The sequence below is a fragment of the Oryza glaberrima genome, chromosome 3 (assembly GCF_000147395.1).
Source record: "Oryza glaberrima chromosome 3, OglaRS2, whole genome shotgun sequence".
In the NCBI taxonomy this organism is placed as follows: domain Eukaryota; kingdom Viridiplantae; phylum Streptophyta; class Magnoliopsida; order Poales; family Poaceae; genus Oryza; species Oryza glaberrima.
This window is the reverse complement of record NC_068328.1, coordinates 21,141,192-21,155,066: the sequence shown is the minus strand read 5'-3', so window position 1 is coordinate 21,155,066 and position 13,875 is coordinate 21,141,192. Positions and strand designations below refer to the sequence as shown.

General features: G+C 41.4%; 3 protein-coding genes across 3 annotated transcripts; 2 read left to right on the top strand and 1 right to left on the bottom strand.

Annotated features, from left to right (window-relative positions):
• Positions 1-523: 523 nt before the first annotated feature.
• On the bottom strand, positions 524-3,851 carry LOC127765294 (cyclin-B1-2-like). Its single transcript, XM_052290159.1, has 4 exons — positions 3,645-3,851; positions 3,453-3,553; positions 1,578-1,675; positions 524-915 (listed from the first exon to the last, which is right to left on the bottom strand). Exons 1-4 carry the CDS (start codon positions 3,768-3,770, stop codon positions 815-817), a joined length of 426 nt encoding a protein of 141 aa, XP_052146119.1. The 5' UTR covers positions 3,771-3,851; the 3' UTR covers positions 524-814.
• Positions 3,852-6,977: 3,126 nt separating this feature from the next.
• Positions 6,978-13,406, top strand: LOC127766061 (proline-rich receptor-like protein kinase PERK15). The gene is made up of 10 exons (XM_052291085.1): positions 6,978-7,453; positions 7,557-7,988; positions 8,149-8,235; positions 8,342-8,439; positions 8,569-8,645; positions 8,774-8,921; positions 9,068-9,229; positions 9,410-9,631; positions 9,749-9,861; positions 13,067-13,406. The coding sequence occupies exons 1-8, from the start codon at positions 6,982-6,984 to the stop codon at positions 9,623-9,625; spliced, it is 1,692 nt and encodes a 563-aa protein (XP_052147045.1). The 5' UTR covers positions 6,978-6,981; the 3' UTR covers positions 9,626-9,631; positions 9,749-9,861; positions 13,067-13,406.
• Positions 10,798-12,103, top strand: LOC127766319 (senescence-associated protein 13-like). Its single transcript, XM_052291396.1, has 2 exons — positions 10,798-11,201; positions 12,100-12,103. The coding sequence occupies exons 1-2, from the start codon at positions 10,924-10,926 to the stop codon at positions 12,101-12,103; spliced, it is 282 nt and encodes a 93-aa protein (XP_052147356.1). The 5' UTR covers positions 10,798-10,923.
• Positions 13,407-13,875: the final 469 nt, after the last annotated feature.

The following is a 13,875-nucleotide window of genomic DNA, read 5'->3' as shown; positions in this document are numbered from 1 at the left end:
ACTCATGCCGCCGAACTTTACTCGCAGAGAGAGATTTACCAATTCTATTCCCTCCATCTACTTTTGATAGTCATAATTTATCTTGGCACAATGACCAAGGAAAAATAATTCTACTTATCATCCATTTAAACATGCTACTAATTATTCCTCGTAAACAAGCGATTCATTAATATTTACATTTCTCGATGCCCATGTAGCCAATCTTGTGTGGAAGAATGGAGAGTCACGCATTAAATCATAGAAAGTCATTAAGAGGATATGTGATTGAATTGAAATATGCCTATCAAAAATAAATTTTTCAGATTTGAAAATATGTCTATCAAAAGTAGATGGAGTTGATAGAGGGAGTACTATTTTAGTTGGGTTGTTTAAATAGCTCAACTCGGAATGCCTTTATATTAGATCAACCACATGGTACGACAATGGATGGGGCTGTTGAAGAAGTCCCCACACTTGAAGCATTGACGATGGATGGAAGCCACGGCCAAAGTCTGAAACTGTCCCATTTTGATTTGACAGTGTATAAGCGTAATGGACTGTTTGGTTGAGTATTTCTATTTATGCAAGGTTGACACAATGTTTTGACCAACTTGCCTAATGTGTGGCTAACAAAATTGGAGCCACACTTTAGCTAGCATGAGACACTCTTGTCACACTCTTTTATCTCAATGACATGTGAGGTCTACATGATGGATAAGGAATCTCGTCACAAGTGTGGTTATGAACCAAAACAAGCATCGAAATCTCAGTCTAAAGAGCGACATAGATATTGAATGAGGAGAACAGTGCAAGACGAGAAATACATTTTGTGAAATCAATTGAAACTAGGGCAAATCGGTCCCTTTGACAAACCAAGGCGAACCTCCATTCCGTGGTGCATGTCTGGAGCATGGAAGCTGTCAGAATCTTGGGGCACTGCAACATGATCCAAGGTAAAAAGAAAATTAACACAAGGCTAAGTAACATTTCCAACAACAGGAAGAACACTCAGCGAGTGTAAATAAGAAAAAAAATGTTCCCAGGGCAGAAGTGGGACTGAAATATATATAGTCTATAGAGGCTGTATTTCTGGTGATACATCTCATCACTGAAAATGGTGATGAGATGTATGTTTTGCCATGCAAAGTAAGGCCAACCAAGCTTGGATGACAAAGCAAAATATGTACTTTGCTGTTAATATATCATATCATGAGGACAGAATAAAATAACCACTTCGTGATAATTATTATACATTCCTCCAAGTATATCCTAATAGCAAAATTTTATCAAGATGTACCGACTAGAAGTATGAAAAATGAAAAACAAGTATCATTTCATGACCCTTGGTTTCCCAAGAACTTCTAAACTCCCAAGGAATCATAAGACTACATAGTTTTGGTCTACTAAAATAAAAAAAACTAGAATTAATATAAAGGTAATGAGAACTTGATAGCACTGGATTCCATAATTCCAATGAAGAACATAAGCATCAAACATGCAGCTAATAAATCAGCAAAAGTTGGTGAGCAAATAGTTGCACGTAAATGTGAAAGGCCAGCAAGAAGATTCGTAGGAAATCAAAGGACAACAAGCCTTACAGTTGAGATAATCTTCAAACCCGAAATCATCCAAGGAACCAGTCAGCGCCTCGTATCCTAGCATAGATGATGGCAATGCACCAGGGGGCCTTTGGAACCTGCAAACAGATAAATCATCAACCAAAACATCTTTAATGTTAGCCTGGGCATGAGTTGCGCACGCTGTTTTTCCCTTATTTGCACAGTTGCGCTGATGTGCTAGTTGTTAGTTGTTACTACATCGGAGAGACGGAGAGACAAACAAGAGCAACCTCAAGATATGATTGTGTATTCAACCAGACCAAGGAATCCAGACATTCCATCCATGTTAGCATACTCAAAGCATTAATACATTCTTAGCAGTCCTAATATTTGATTTGTGGAAATGCTCTTGAAGAAACAGGACCTAATTAAACACCTTAAAAACAGTGCTCAAAATACTGCACATAGCCACGAGAACAAATTTCAGAAATAACTTGCAAACTACTACCTCCATTCCAAAATATACGGCACAACTACTTTTTTTCACGTTTCATAATACAAGGTGTGCATGCATGCATTGAAATTAGGACCCCCATCGTTTTGCTTATTGACAGAATAAGTGAAACGGCATATTTGCAAACAGAAAATAATTTGCAAATAAATTTTTTATATCCGTGTTTTTAGCGATCTAAAAGACAAAGGCTGGAAAATAAACTATGATGAAAAAACCCCAAAATCAATTCCAAATTTAAGGTTGAAAATTCAATTTTTGGCTTATAAACATAAGCATAAGCCAAAAGATGAGGCTGTTAACTAGCACCTCCTCTCCACTAAATTATTATTTCTTAAATCCTTCACCCTCAAGATCTCTAATTCTATAGGGTGCATGCATTAGTATTTATTATGATGATTCAAACAATGAGGTGATTATTGTTTTTTGGTCTTTAGGTTAAAGGTGGTTGTGACTTATATTTTAGAATGGAGGGAGTAACAGTTAGCAGAATACCGCTGATGACCACAAAACATAACATCACTGACACTTGATGCATACGACAATAAGAGCAAAATAGTTGCAGTAAATGCAAAGAGCTAACGGATTTACAACTAGACACACAAAACAGGGGTGGATCCAACGTTATAGCAGTGGTGTCACATGATACCAATGGCTTTGGCCTGTTCCAAGTGCTCTATTCTATTCTCTCATGGGTGACGCCAGAGAACCTTGTCTTTTGACACCAATACTCAGACATAATTGGTCCATTATTTGCTCTCTTGCTCAACCCATAAACAACATCCGAGTACCCGACACAACAGCAGCTAACATGCCTGTTATCGCAACCTGAAACTAACTTGTTTGTTGGTTTGTCTCTTTGCCTTGTACTGTCCTCGGGTAGACGCACAAACACAGCAAGTGCGATGGCTGGTGTCTCATGAGAAGCAACAATGAGCCAGCGAGCGATCGGGTGAGATTATTTTCCCTAACCCACGAAATCCCCTAATTTCCCGTTTGATTTGCATGCTAATGATTACGTAACGTCTGGTTGTTTGGGGTTTTTCATTTGTACATATTTAATTTGATCCTTCGAGACCTTGAGTTTATTTTTTAATTGAAGCCTACAGAAAATTATGTAAATGCGAGGTTTTTTTTTTATGTACTGCGAGGGTTATCTAACAGACAAACACAGGGGGAATACATGCCATCATCAAATTCAAAGAAACATATCTCGTCCCACAATAAGGCCATTTGAGTTTGAGGAATTCCACCCAAAATTGTCATTGACCCTAACAATTCCAATATATGCTATGTAATACCGACACAGTTATCTAATGTTAACATGAACCGCAAGTGATTATTTACTCGAACAAATCGTTTTCCCAGCGAAATCATATGGGGGGATAGGATAGTGAAATTACTTGGAGAGGATTTGGGCATCGAGATCCTTGCGGATGTTGAAAGCGGATCCGTAGATGGCTTCCGCCCCGAACCTCTTCTTATCCGCCCAGAACTTGGCCTCCTGCGCGCGGGCAAGCCCCACCACCAATCACCCGGATTCAGCGCGTTAGGGTTTTCGAGGGGGCGAGGAGAGGGGAAGCAGCGACGGGTACCTTGTGGACGGTGGCCTGGATTGGGTGCTGCGGCGCGAGGTCGCCCTTGACGCTGTTGTTGACGCCGAAGCGGAGCACGTCGTGGTTCTCGCCGACTTCCTTCTTCACGATGCTGCCGCTCGCCATCGTCGCCAAGCTCTTCCTCTTCTTGTGCTTCTTTGGGGAGAAGAAAGGGGCGCGATTGACTTGTGGTGGGCCAAATAAAAACAAAACGAAAATCAAAGGACCGAACCTAAATATCGGTTTTTTTTTCTTCGGTGTTCGATTCGGTTTATCTTGGACCCCTTTTTATTAGCCTAGTTGTACAATGCACCAGGGATTTACCAATCTTTTTACTTAACACCATCTAACTTTATCAAAATATAGCAGTTTGGACCAGGGGCAGTGCGTTAGTACTGCTTGAGTTGCTATCACTATCATCATGAATAGCATTTTGGGCCATCGATGGGAGGAGGATGTGGTGAGCACAAGGGGATAAGTGCTTGATTAATGCCAATAGCTCCTAGTCCTATCCAAGAGGAGTTTAGCAGCAACGCACAGCTGATTCGCGCTGCGGCGCACTTCTCCGTTCAGCCGACGGCAGGTTAGCTCTAGGCCATGAGGGCCATTTTGGCTTGCTAGATCACGTCCCTCTCAGCTGCCGTGTTGTCAAGATGCACTACGCTAGCCGTCGACGAGGGCGAGGCCGCGAGCTCATGGCGGATCGGCGACAACAGCGAGGCGAGGCAAGGGAATCGATTCAAATAGCAACTAGTAATTTGTTGATGCTTACATTAGGGACAGAGGCAACACAAATGTATGGTTTGAGTTGTTCTAATTTTAATGATGTTGCATCAATTTTTGTTGCTTCAGTGAACGGAAGCCATGTTCCATTGCCCATTTGGTTGTAGGTGTAACTTGGCTGGCCGGCTGGGATTGTGGAGCATGGAGCAACCAAGCTAATGTGTTGTGATCAAATCAAATAAGCGCATCAGTAACCGCCGCTGCCGCCAATGCTTGTTCGAATGGGCACGTTGGTGATGGGTTATCGCCTGTTGGACTCGGAGAAGATGAGCGGCTATGGTCCAGGATGAAACAAATGGTTATGTTAAGTGGTCTAAGGTGAAAAACTCAACTAAAACCTAGCCCAAGCTGCAACATGGGTAAAAATACATGGCCCAAAATAAAATTTACTCACATAAAAAGAAACAAAAATAATAAATAAATTCAATTGTAACTGGAATCAACTTATGATAGTATGAAATGTTTTATCCCTCGATGTGTCTCAACTTAATAAATTGATTTATTTCTCACAATTCTTCTGGTTACTTGATCTTATTTACTTTTTTTATTCTATTTATGGAATTGTCCGGCCGAAAACGAGGAAGAGCCTCTACTGTCATAGATGTCTTGTCGAGTGCTCCCACTCTACCTAATTCAGAAGATGGTAATAAGCGGAAAAAAAATGGAACGCCAACAGGCTGATGAACTCAAGCTAAAAGAAGACTTTCGCGGAAGTCTCGAAAATGCTTCGTTTAGTGAATTGATTGTGAATGGATGGTGCAAATTTTTGTACTCTAATGCAAAGGATCCCAATCCTTCCCCATGAACTTATCTCATTCTAGGCCTACATATTATTCTTATAGTTTTACCTACTAAAGTAGTTGAACTCTACTCCCTCCAACTCCCTCCGTCTCAATACAAGTGAAACCTTGTACAAATATGGTATATTCTATAGTTATAAAGCTGAGCATACAGTCACATCAATACAAAGTTATATTTATATTAGGATTGAGAGAGTATTGTACTTCATCAACATATTAAATTGTAAAACGATGGGCTGCTCAAGATATATATATACGAGCAATTGTACGACGTAGTATAAACACACGCTTCTACATATTGGCAGTATCTGATCTACTGGCACAACTGCTGGGCTGACAATGGCCAGCTAGTTAACTTATCCAGTTTTTAACGTTGATGAAGGTCATCATTGAATTTGACTTGTTAATACTTAACCCTCGCACGATAGAGCGCCCTGATTACTCATTACACGTTTAATGTCTTGAAAAGTGAACGTCAACTCATTGTTCTGGACAGCGACAACTGTTCATTCCTATACACACTAGCCAACACATTAAACCTAGACTTTGGATGATAGCACAAGTCCCGGTCCGTGCTGCCGTCTCCAGCCGTTCGGCCCACGGATTTGCCACGCTCATTTCTGTCATTGTTACGTAGGAGTACTTACGGTGTTACCAACACCGCAGATTGGTGGATGCCTCCAGTGGGTCTCTGCTGTTCCCACCTCCAAAACCGAGTGGTCGTCTCCGCTTTCGTGTGCAGCCCGTGGCAACTTGCACTCTGTTTTCGCGCGGAAACAGAGGCATGACGCGCCGCATAGTTGAGGAGAAAACCGCCAGCCCAGCTCAGCGAGACAGGAGTGAGAGCTTACAAACGGAGTTCTGTGTCATCAAATTTTTCATGAAAAAGGTATTAGCATGTATTTATATTGTAATGGCAACAACAATATATATATCAAAATAGTCCATATAGATAGGACAGAGACAAATAATACTCCCTCTGTACTCATAAAGGAAGTCGTTTTAGACAGCGACACAGTCTCCAAAATACAACTTTGACTTCTTGTTTCTATAAAAATATTTATTAAAAAGTGATATATGTATACTTTTATGAAAGTATTTTTCAAGACAAATCTATTCATATATTTTTTACATTTTCAAACTCAACAACTTGAGAGTTATTCATGATTTATATTCCCAATGTTTGACTTAAACATTATCCTAAACGACTTCCTTTACGAGTATGGAAGGTAGCCCATATGCTTATATGCTTATGGGTAGTTTTTGTTATTTCTTTGCTATGGACTAGTTCCACAATATTGCTAGGTGGCTGAAACAAATATTGTATTGCTTATGGACCACTTTTAGACTATATTGTGGATGCCCTAAGAAGCTAAATTACATATATATTATTTCCGTTTTTTAATAGAAGACGCCGCTGACTTTTTGCCATACATTTATCATTCGTCTTAATAAAAAAATTACGTAATTATAATTTATTATGTTGCGAGTTATTTTATCATTGAAAGTATTTTAAACATTATTTATATCTTATACATTTGCATAAAATTTTTAATAAGACGAATTGATTAAACATATCTTCAAAAGTCAACGATGTGATCTATTAAAAACATAGTTAGTATGTAATTACACTATATTTATACTATAATTACATTTAACATATTTTTACCTAAAAATCTCTCGCCATAACCCATTATAAAAGCCTCCGTTTCGCGCGCACCGAGCCGGGCACACGCACAACCGCAGACGGGGTGATGTGGGCGCGTTTCCGGTATTCCCAACCGGCCGAGATGGCACGGCCGGCAGCGTTCGTACCCCCACCGCCTCAGTATGTACCCCCTGAAGAGCCTTCAGCTTTCGCGAGGCTCTATGACGTGGTGGATCGCGCCAAGGCCGCCCTGGTGACCGTCACCGGTGGACCGACGACGGTGCATGGTGTCGTCGTCATCTCTTCCGGCCACGGGCAGAGAGCACGCCGTGCCGTGACCGAGATCATCACGACGGCCCCGGCGTCCGACCCGGCACCCGCGGCACCCCAGACGGGCTCGCCCTCGTTCTTGAATTCCGTGGCCGTCAAAGTGGCCGCTGGGGTTGTCGGTCTGGTTTTGGGCTTGTGCGTGCTCGCGCTCTGGATCCGGCGATGGAGGCGGCGGCGGCGGCGGCAACAGGCCCAGCCGCTTCCGCTACCACCGCCAATGTTATACAACCCCAACCCCTACTACAAAGGTGCGCGCATCTTGTGATTCTTGTCACGTTCGACGTCGTGTACGTACGTACGTCCATGTCGTCGTCGTCGTCGGAGATATCCACCACACTTTGGTGCTTGCAGGTGACCAGCCGCCGCTGCCGTTCGTCTTCATGCAGCAGCAGCACCACCACCCGACGGCGCCGCAGACCAGCGGCGGCACGTTCTCCGACGCCGGCTCCGAGCGCCCGCACTCCATCTCCATCGACGGCGGCTCGCTCTCGTACGACCAGCTGGCCGCCGCGACGGGCGGGTTCTCCCCCGACAACGTCATCGGGCAGGGCGGATTCGGGTGCGTGTACAGGGGGAGGCTGCAGGACGGCACCGAGGTGGCGATCAAGAAGCTCAAGACGGAGAGCAAGCAGGGCGACCGCGAGTTCCGCGCCGAGGCGGACATCATCACACGCGTGCACCACAGGAACCTCGTCTCCCTCGTCGGATACTGCATCTCCGGCAACGACAGGCTGCTGGTTTACGAGTTCGTCCCCAACAAGACGCTCGACACGCATTTACACGGTATAAAACCTATGTCTACATCTAAAATGAATAAAAAAATTAATGGTTTACATATTTGTTTTTTCTTCTGTCAAATGCATCCGTTGACTGTTTAGTCAATGTTTTTTTAGTCTTGGTTTTTTACTCTGATCTGATCATGTTACTGTTGAACTTAATTCAGGGGACAAGTGGCCACCTCTGGATTGGCAGCAAAGATGGAAAATTGCTGTGGGATCTGCAAGGGGTTTGGCCTATCTACACGATGACTGTTAGTTCTACTCCACCCATCCATTTCGCGTTATACACTTATATTCAGTTTCGTATCTAGTGTTGAACTGTGATTTAATACGAAAAAGTCCGTTTATACTATTCAGGTTCTCCTAAAATTATACATCGTGATGTCAAGGCATCCAATATTCTTCTGGATCATGGTTTTGAGCCCAAGCTACTCTCTCTGCACATATTATTCAACGTTTCAAGAAGATCTGGTTTTCCCAGGACAAGTTTTTTTTTTGAAGCAATCCCAGGACAAGTTTGAATTGCAAACAATATGCCATTATATTGCACAGTCCTATACTCAGTATGTCTTGATCCTTTGCAGGTTGCAGATTTTGGTCTAGCAAAGTATCAACCAGGAAACCACACCCATGTTTCCACAAGAATAATGGGCACATTTGGGTCAGTACTTCTCTTCAGCATTCCCTATGTATTCCGAGTTTGTTCATTCTAATTTCTGAACATGAATATCTATAGCACAAGTATATATTATCCCTCATTGTATTCATAGCAAATCCTCTTTTCTGCAGGTACATTGCTCCAGAGTTCCTGTCTAGCGGGAAACTTACTGACAAAGCCGATGTCTTTGCTTTTGGTGTCGTCCTCTTGGAACTGATAACTGGAAGGCTGCCGGTTCAGTCATCTGAGTCTTACATGGACAGCACGTTAGTTGGTTGGGTCAGTTTCTAACAAAAAGAAGTTCTTGAATCTTGACAAAATTCATTCCTTGACATCTAATACATTTCCTTCACTCCAATAAATGTAGTTCTAAGAGGAACTTTGATGTCTAGCCTGATAGAACATTTCTGAATTTGCTTCTTCAGGCAAAACCCTTGATTTCAGAAGCTATGGAGGAAGGCAACTTTGATATCCTTGTTGATCCGGATATTGGAGATGATTATGATGAAAACAAAATGATGCGAATGATGGAGTGTGCCGCCGCTGCCGTGCGCCAATCAGCACATCTGCGTCCATCCATGGTTCAGGTTCGTTTCCTTCCCTGAAAAGTTTTGAGTTTGAAACACCGAAACTGCTAAACCTTCAGTACAACTGTACAAGTAGTGGTAGTGCCTTGTTCCAGAATAAAATAGAACAATAACTACATAACCAAATAACTGATATTTGATACTCCTATATGTGACAAGAAGTTCCTTTTCTCCTTTCAGATCCTGAAGCACTTGCAAGCACAAACGCATGGAGAAGATCTAAACTCTATATTTAGGACTACGTACGCAGAAGATACCTACAGTTCCATCATGGAATCGGGTGAGTCCATCGGGCCACGATCAAGAAGAGCGCCGGGGAGTCAGGGAAACACTAGCAGCGATTACAGCAGCGATCGACCAAGCTCTTACAGACAAAGCCAACCGAAGCCTCGCTAAAGGCAGGTGAACTGAAGATGTTGTTTAATTAGGTTTTTTTCTTTATTATTATTATTATTTGGAGATTGAACAGATATTGCTGGTGAAGAAGACATGAATAGAATGGTTGTGTTGTGAATTTAGATACTTTTTTGTATCCTCCGAAGTCCGAACTGGCCAACGCTCCAGGCTAACTCTCTCTGACCAGCATCCCACGGTTCATCGGAGGAAGCTTGATACTTTCTCCGTTTCACAATGTAAGTCATTCTAACATTTTTCACATTCATATTGATGTTAATGAATTTAAATAGATATATATATATATATATATATGTGTGTGTGTGTGTGTCTAGATTCTTTAACATTAATATGAATGTGGAAAATGCTAGAATGACTTACATCGTGAAACGGAGAGAGTAGTAGAGACCGGACCGCTATCGATCATAGCGGCCGGACTCCCGAGTCTGGAGACCTTATGTGAAAATTTCTGATCATTACAGGCTTACCGCGTTCTGTTGTTTTTCACAAAACAACCGAATAACTACCGATAAGTAGTTTAAATATAAAACAATCGTTATATGAAAAAATAGACGTATGAAATTTCTCCACATTATCGTGAGTAAAATTTATACTCTTAATAAAAAAATTACAAATAGTGAAAAATTTACTAAGAGTGATGTGAATAAATCTTATATGTCCAATTTTTATCCAATGTTAGTTTCTAGGTTTGTACACTATATAAACTTTACAGTATATATTTTCGAAGAGTTTTTTCCGAAGAACAGATCCGATATAGGACTTCTTCGCAAAATACCCCCATCCTTCCTGCAAACAGATGGGTTTGCAGATGGGACAGGATTGCCATAGCTAGAGCAAAGAGGAACCACAGTACTAAGGCGATGGCCAGCGGCGATGCGGGAAGATGGCCCCTCGGCCAGCAAGAGGACCCTCATTACCGGCGACACCTGTGGCTAGGGTTTGAAATTTCGTTGCAAAATTTCTGAAATTTCGTTAATTTTGCCCTCCCACCGGCAAGCTCATATCTCGCCCGAAATTTTCGTTTTTTTGCAATTTTTTTGTGAATTTGTCAAATTGTATTCAAATTCATTCAAAATCAGTTAAACTTTTAAATAATTTCGGTCAAAAAAATTCGAAATTTCTAAAATTTCAGTGTCCTCGACAGAAATAGCAATTTCAAAATTTAAAACCCTGCCGGCGGCATCGGATACTCACCCCAACACACTTATCCCCTTCTCGCTGGCTAGTGAGACCTCCGCCGCGGAGCCTTCTGTTGCTTCTACGATCAACGCGGGGAATTCATGCGCAGGCATGCGGTGGTGGACGAGCTGGCGGCGCTGGGGGCGGCCGTGCATATCTGCTCCAGGAACGAGGCCGAGCTGGGCGAGCGCCTCAGGGAGTGGGAGGGCAGGGGGTTCCGCGTCACCGGCTCAGTCCGCGACGTCTCCGTCCGGGACCAGCCGGAACGCATGCTCCGCGAGGTCGCCAGCCTCTACGGTGGCAAGCTCGACATCCTTGTAAAACACTTCACAGCTTCTCTTCCCCCATCTTCAATTCAACTCCTTGCTTCCCCTCCTAGGTGTGGCCATGATTGAAGAACTTTGCCACTCCCTACATTTTATTTATAAGACCTATTATGCAATGCAAGTAAAATCCAAAATGTTTTTATTTTGGGTTAGAAAGGAAAAATGTTTAAATTATTCACAAAGTTTCATATAGGCACAAGTTATATTAGACTCACCTAGGTCTTTAGTTGGAAAATTTTGGTATTTCTAATTTATGAAAATCATTTTCAACATTTTAGATGCAAAATAATTTTGCATCTAAATGTAAAACTGTTACTATCATACACTGTTTCAACTACCTCAAAAATTAATTCATCGTCGTCATCCGACGAAGACTCATCGTCTAGTAGCATTTGAAGGAAGTTGTTTCGACGACTCATATTCCTATTTTTTTAGCAGAACGAGGGCAAGTAGGCAGGGGCGGACTCACAATTGGGGGGGGGGGGGATCTTGAGACCCCACTACCGCCTCCGGGACAGTGCAGACCCCCTTAAGCCCCCACTATTTTTTTTCCATAGATTCATAAGATGTAGGGACTGGAGATTTGATTTATGATGATGTAGTTTATTCAGCCCCTACTACTATTTTTTTCTAGATCCGCCCCTGCAAGTAGGGAGAGGTGGGGCAGCAACAGTGGGGAATAGAGGGGAGAGGGAAAGAACAACTGACATGGGATGGTGTGGTGGGGGAAATTGGCGTTGGGGAGGGAGATCAGCGTTGATCTTTGATGGAATGGGAGATTTCTATTGGTAGTTTAAAAGAATGGTCCATTTTTAGTTTTTATTTAGGCTTTCTCTTAAAGAGATGAGTTCACTTTCTATTTTCAGTTTAAGAAACCAAAACAAAATTTTGGGGTGGATTATATACATTATGTTGGTGATGCTTTAATCCTTTGGCGATTTGTATTACCAGGTGATGATCATCATGTATGCGAAGTCTATTCTTCTTTTTTTTTCTTTTTCTTTTGAAGCTGAGGTTTTTGGGCTTGTTTGGTTCCTTACCCTATCAATTCATTGGTAATATCACACTCTAGGTAAATTTGGCACTACTAAAATATTGATAGGGTAAAATTATTTAGCTAACATTTGGATTGCTACCAATATAAAGGAATATTATTATAGTTTAGTGAAGAAACTTCTAAAATATAACCAAATAGGATAGGGGCACTACCAAATATTTGACCTAAAATCTAAACTAACACAAACTATTTACATTTGCCAATAAATTAGTAGGGCATGTTTTTGGTATCAAACCAAAATGGCCCTTCGTTAACCATCACTACAGAGTCCTCTTTGACACAACTTTATTTCAAGATTTTTTGAAGCTGGGTATTCCTACAATTACGTGGATAATATTTAAATAATCTTAATATAGATAAAAAAATTTAAAATCTTAAATCACTGTAATTTAATATAGAAACATCAAATTCACCGTGTATACAGAGACTAACTCCAGGTGAATCCCTGAAGACACGATCAGATACAAAGTTGGGTGCCTGTACTCATGCGAGTCCGCAGACATGATTCCATATGCAGCAAAACTATGTGCTACACAAAGGGGGTGTTTAGATTAGGGGTGTAAAGTTTTGACATGCCACATCGGATATTGTATAGGATGTCACATAGAGTGTTTGGGCACTAATAAAAAAAACTAATTATATAATCTGTCAGTAAACCGCGAGACAAATTTATTAAGCCTAATTAATCCATCATTAACAAATGTTTACTGTAGCATAACATTGTCAAATCATAGAGCAATTAGGTTTAAAAGATTCATCTCGCAAATTATTCACAATGTATGCAATTAGTTATTTTTAGCCTATATTTAATATTTTATGCAGGTGTTCAAACGTTCAATGTAACATGATGTAAAATTTTAGGTGGAATCTAGACATTGGCCAAGTTTACAAGACCGAGGACAGTACTAGGAAGCAGTACATGGCGCAAAGGGCATGCGCGCAGACAAGAATTCAGCATCCGTTTCCAAAATTACATTAGTCATTCGCAGCTGATCGAGCAGCTCGCGTTCGAACCCCGGAACAGAAAGCAGCTAGCGTGTAGTGCATTTGCAAAATCAAGCGGGTAGTAGTACAGACAGCCTGTTTGTTAGAGCTCAAATTTTTAAATTTAGATATAAGAGTTGGTCTGAAGTGGAGTTGTGCAGCTGTCTAAACCTAGCTTCACATCTCTAGTTCATTTTATGATAAAACTCTACCTAACTCCGCTCCTATTTTAGGTGGAGCTGAAACTATTTAGTTGAACTCTAACTTTAAAAGAGATGGAGCTGTGCTAAACAGGCACTGACCTACAAATCTCAGCTTCACTCCACATTTTCTCGTCACAGCATTTGCCATAGTAAGCGTGATACTAAAATTGAGTTATTAGGATATAAAGCAGACGGTTTAAAGAAAAAAATTGAGGGGTTATTACGGTGTACAAAGTTTTGTTTTTCCACTTAGTATAAGGGTGATACTATAAGGTGATTGCTATACTTGTGCTTGCGCCTCATAAAGGCTCTCAGCCTCGGCGATTTTATTGTACACGTCGGAGCAAAATAACAACAGGTAATCATAACCAATAGCACTGAAATATCTGCTGAAAGGACACCCGATGGAAATTGCAGTATGAACCATTATTCGAACAAAAGCACCTGCTCATCGCAATTATGCATCACTTAACACGAATAACA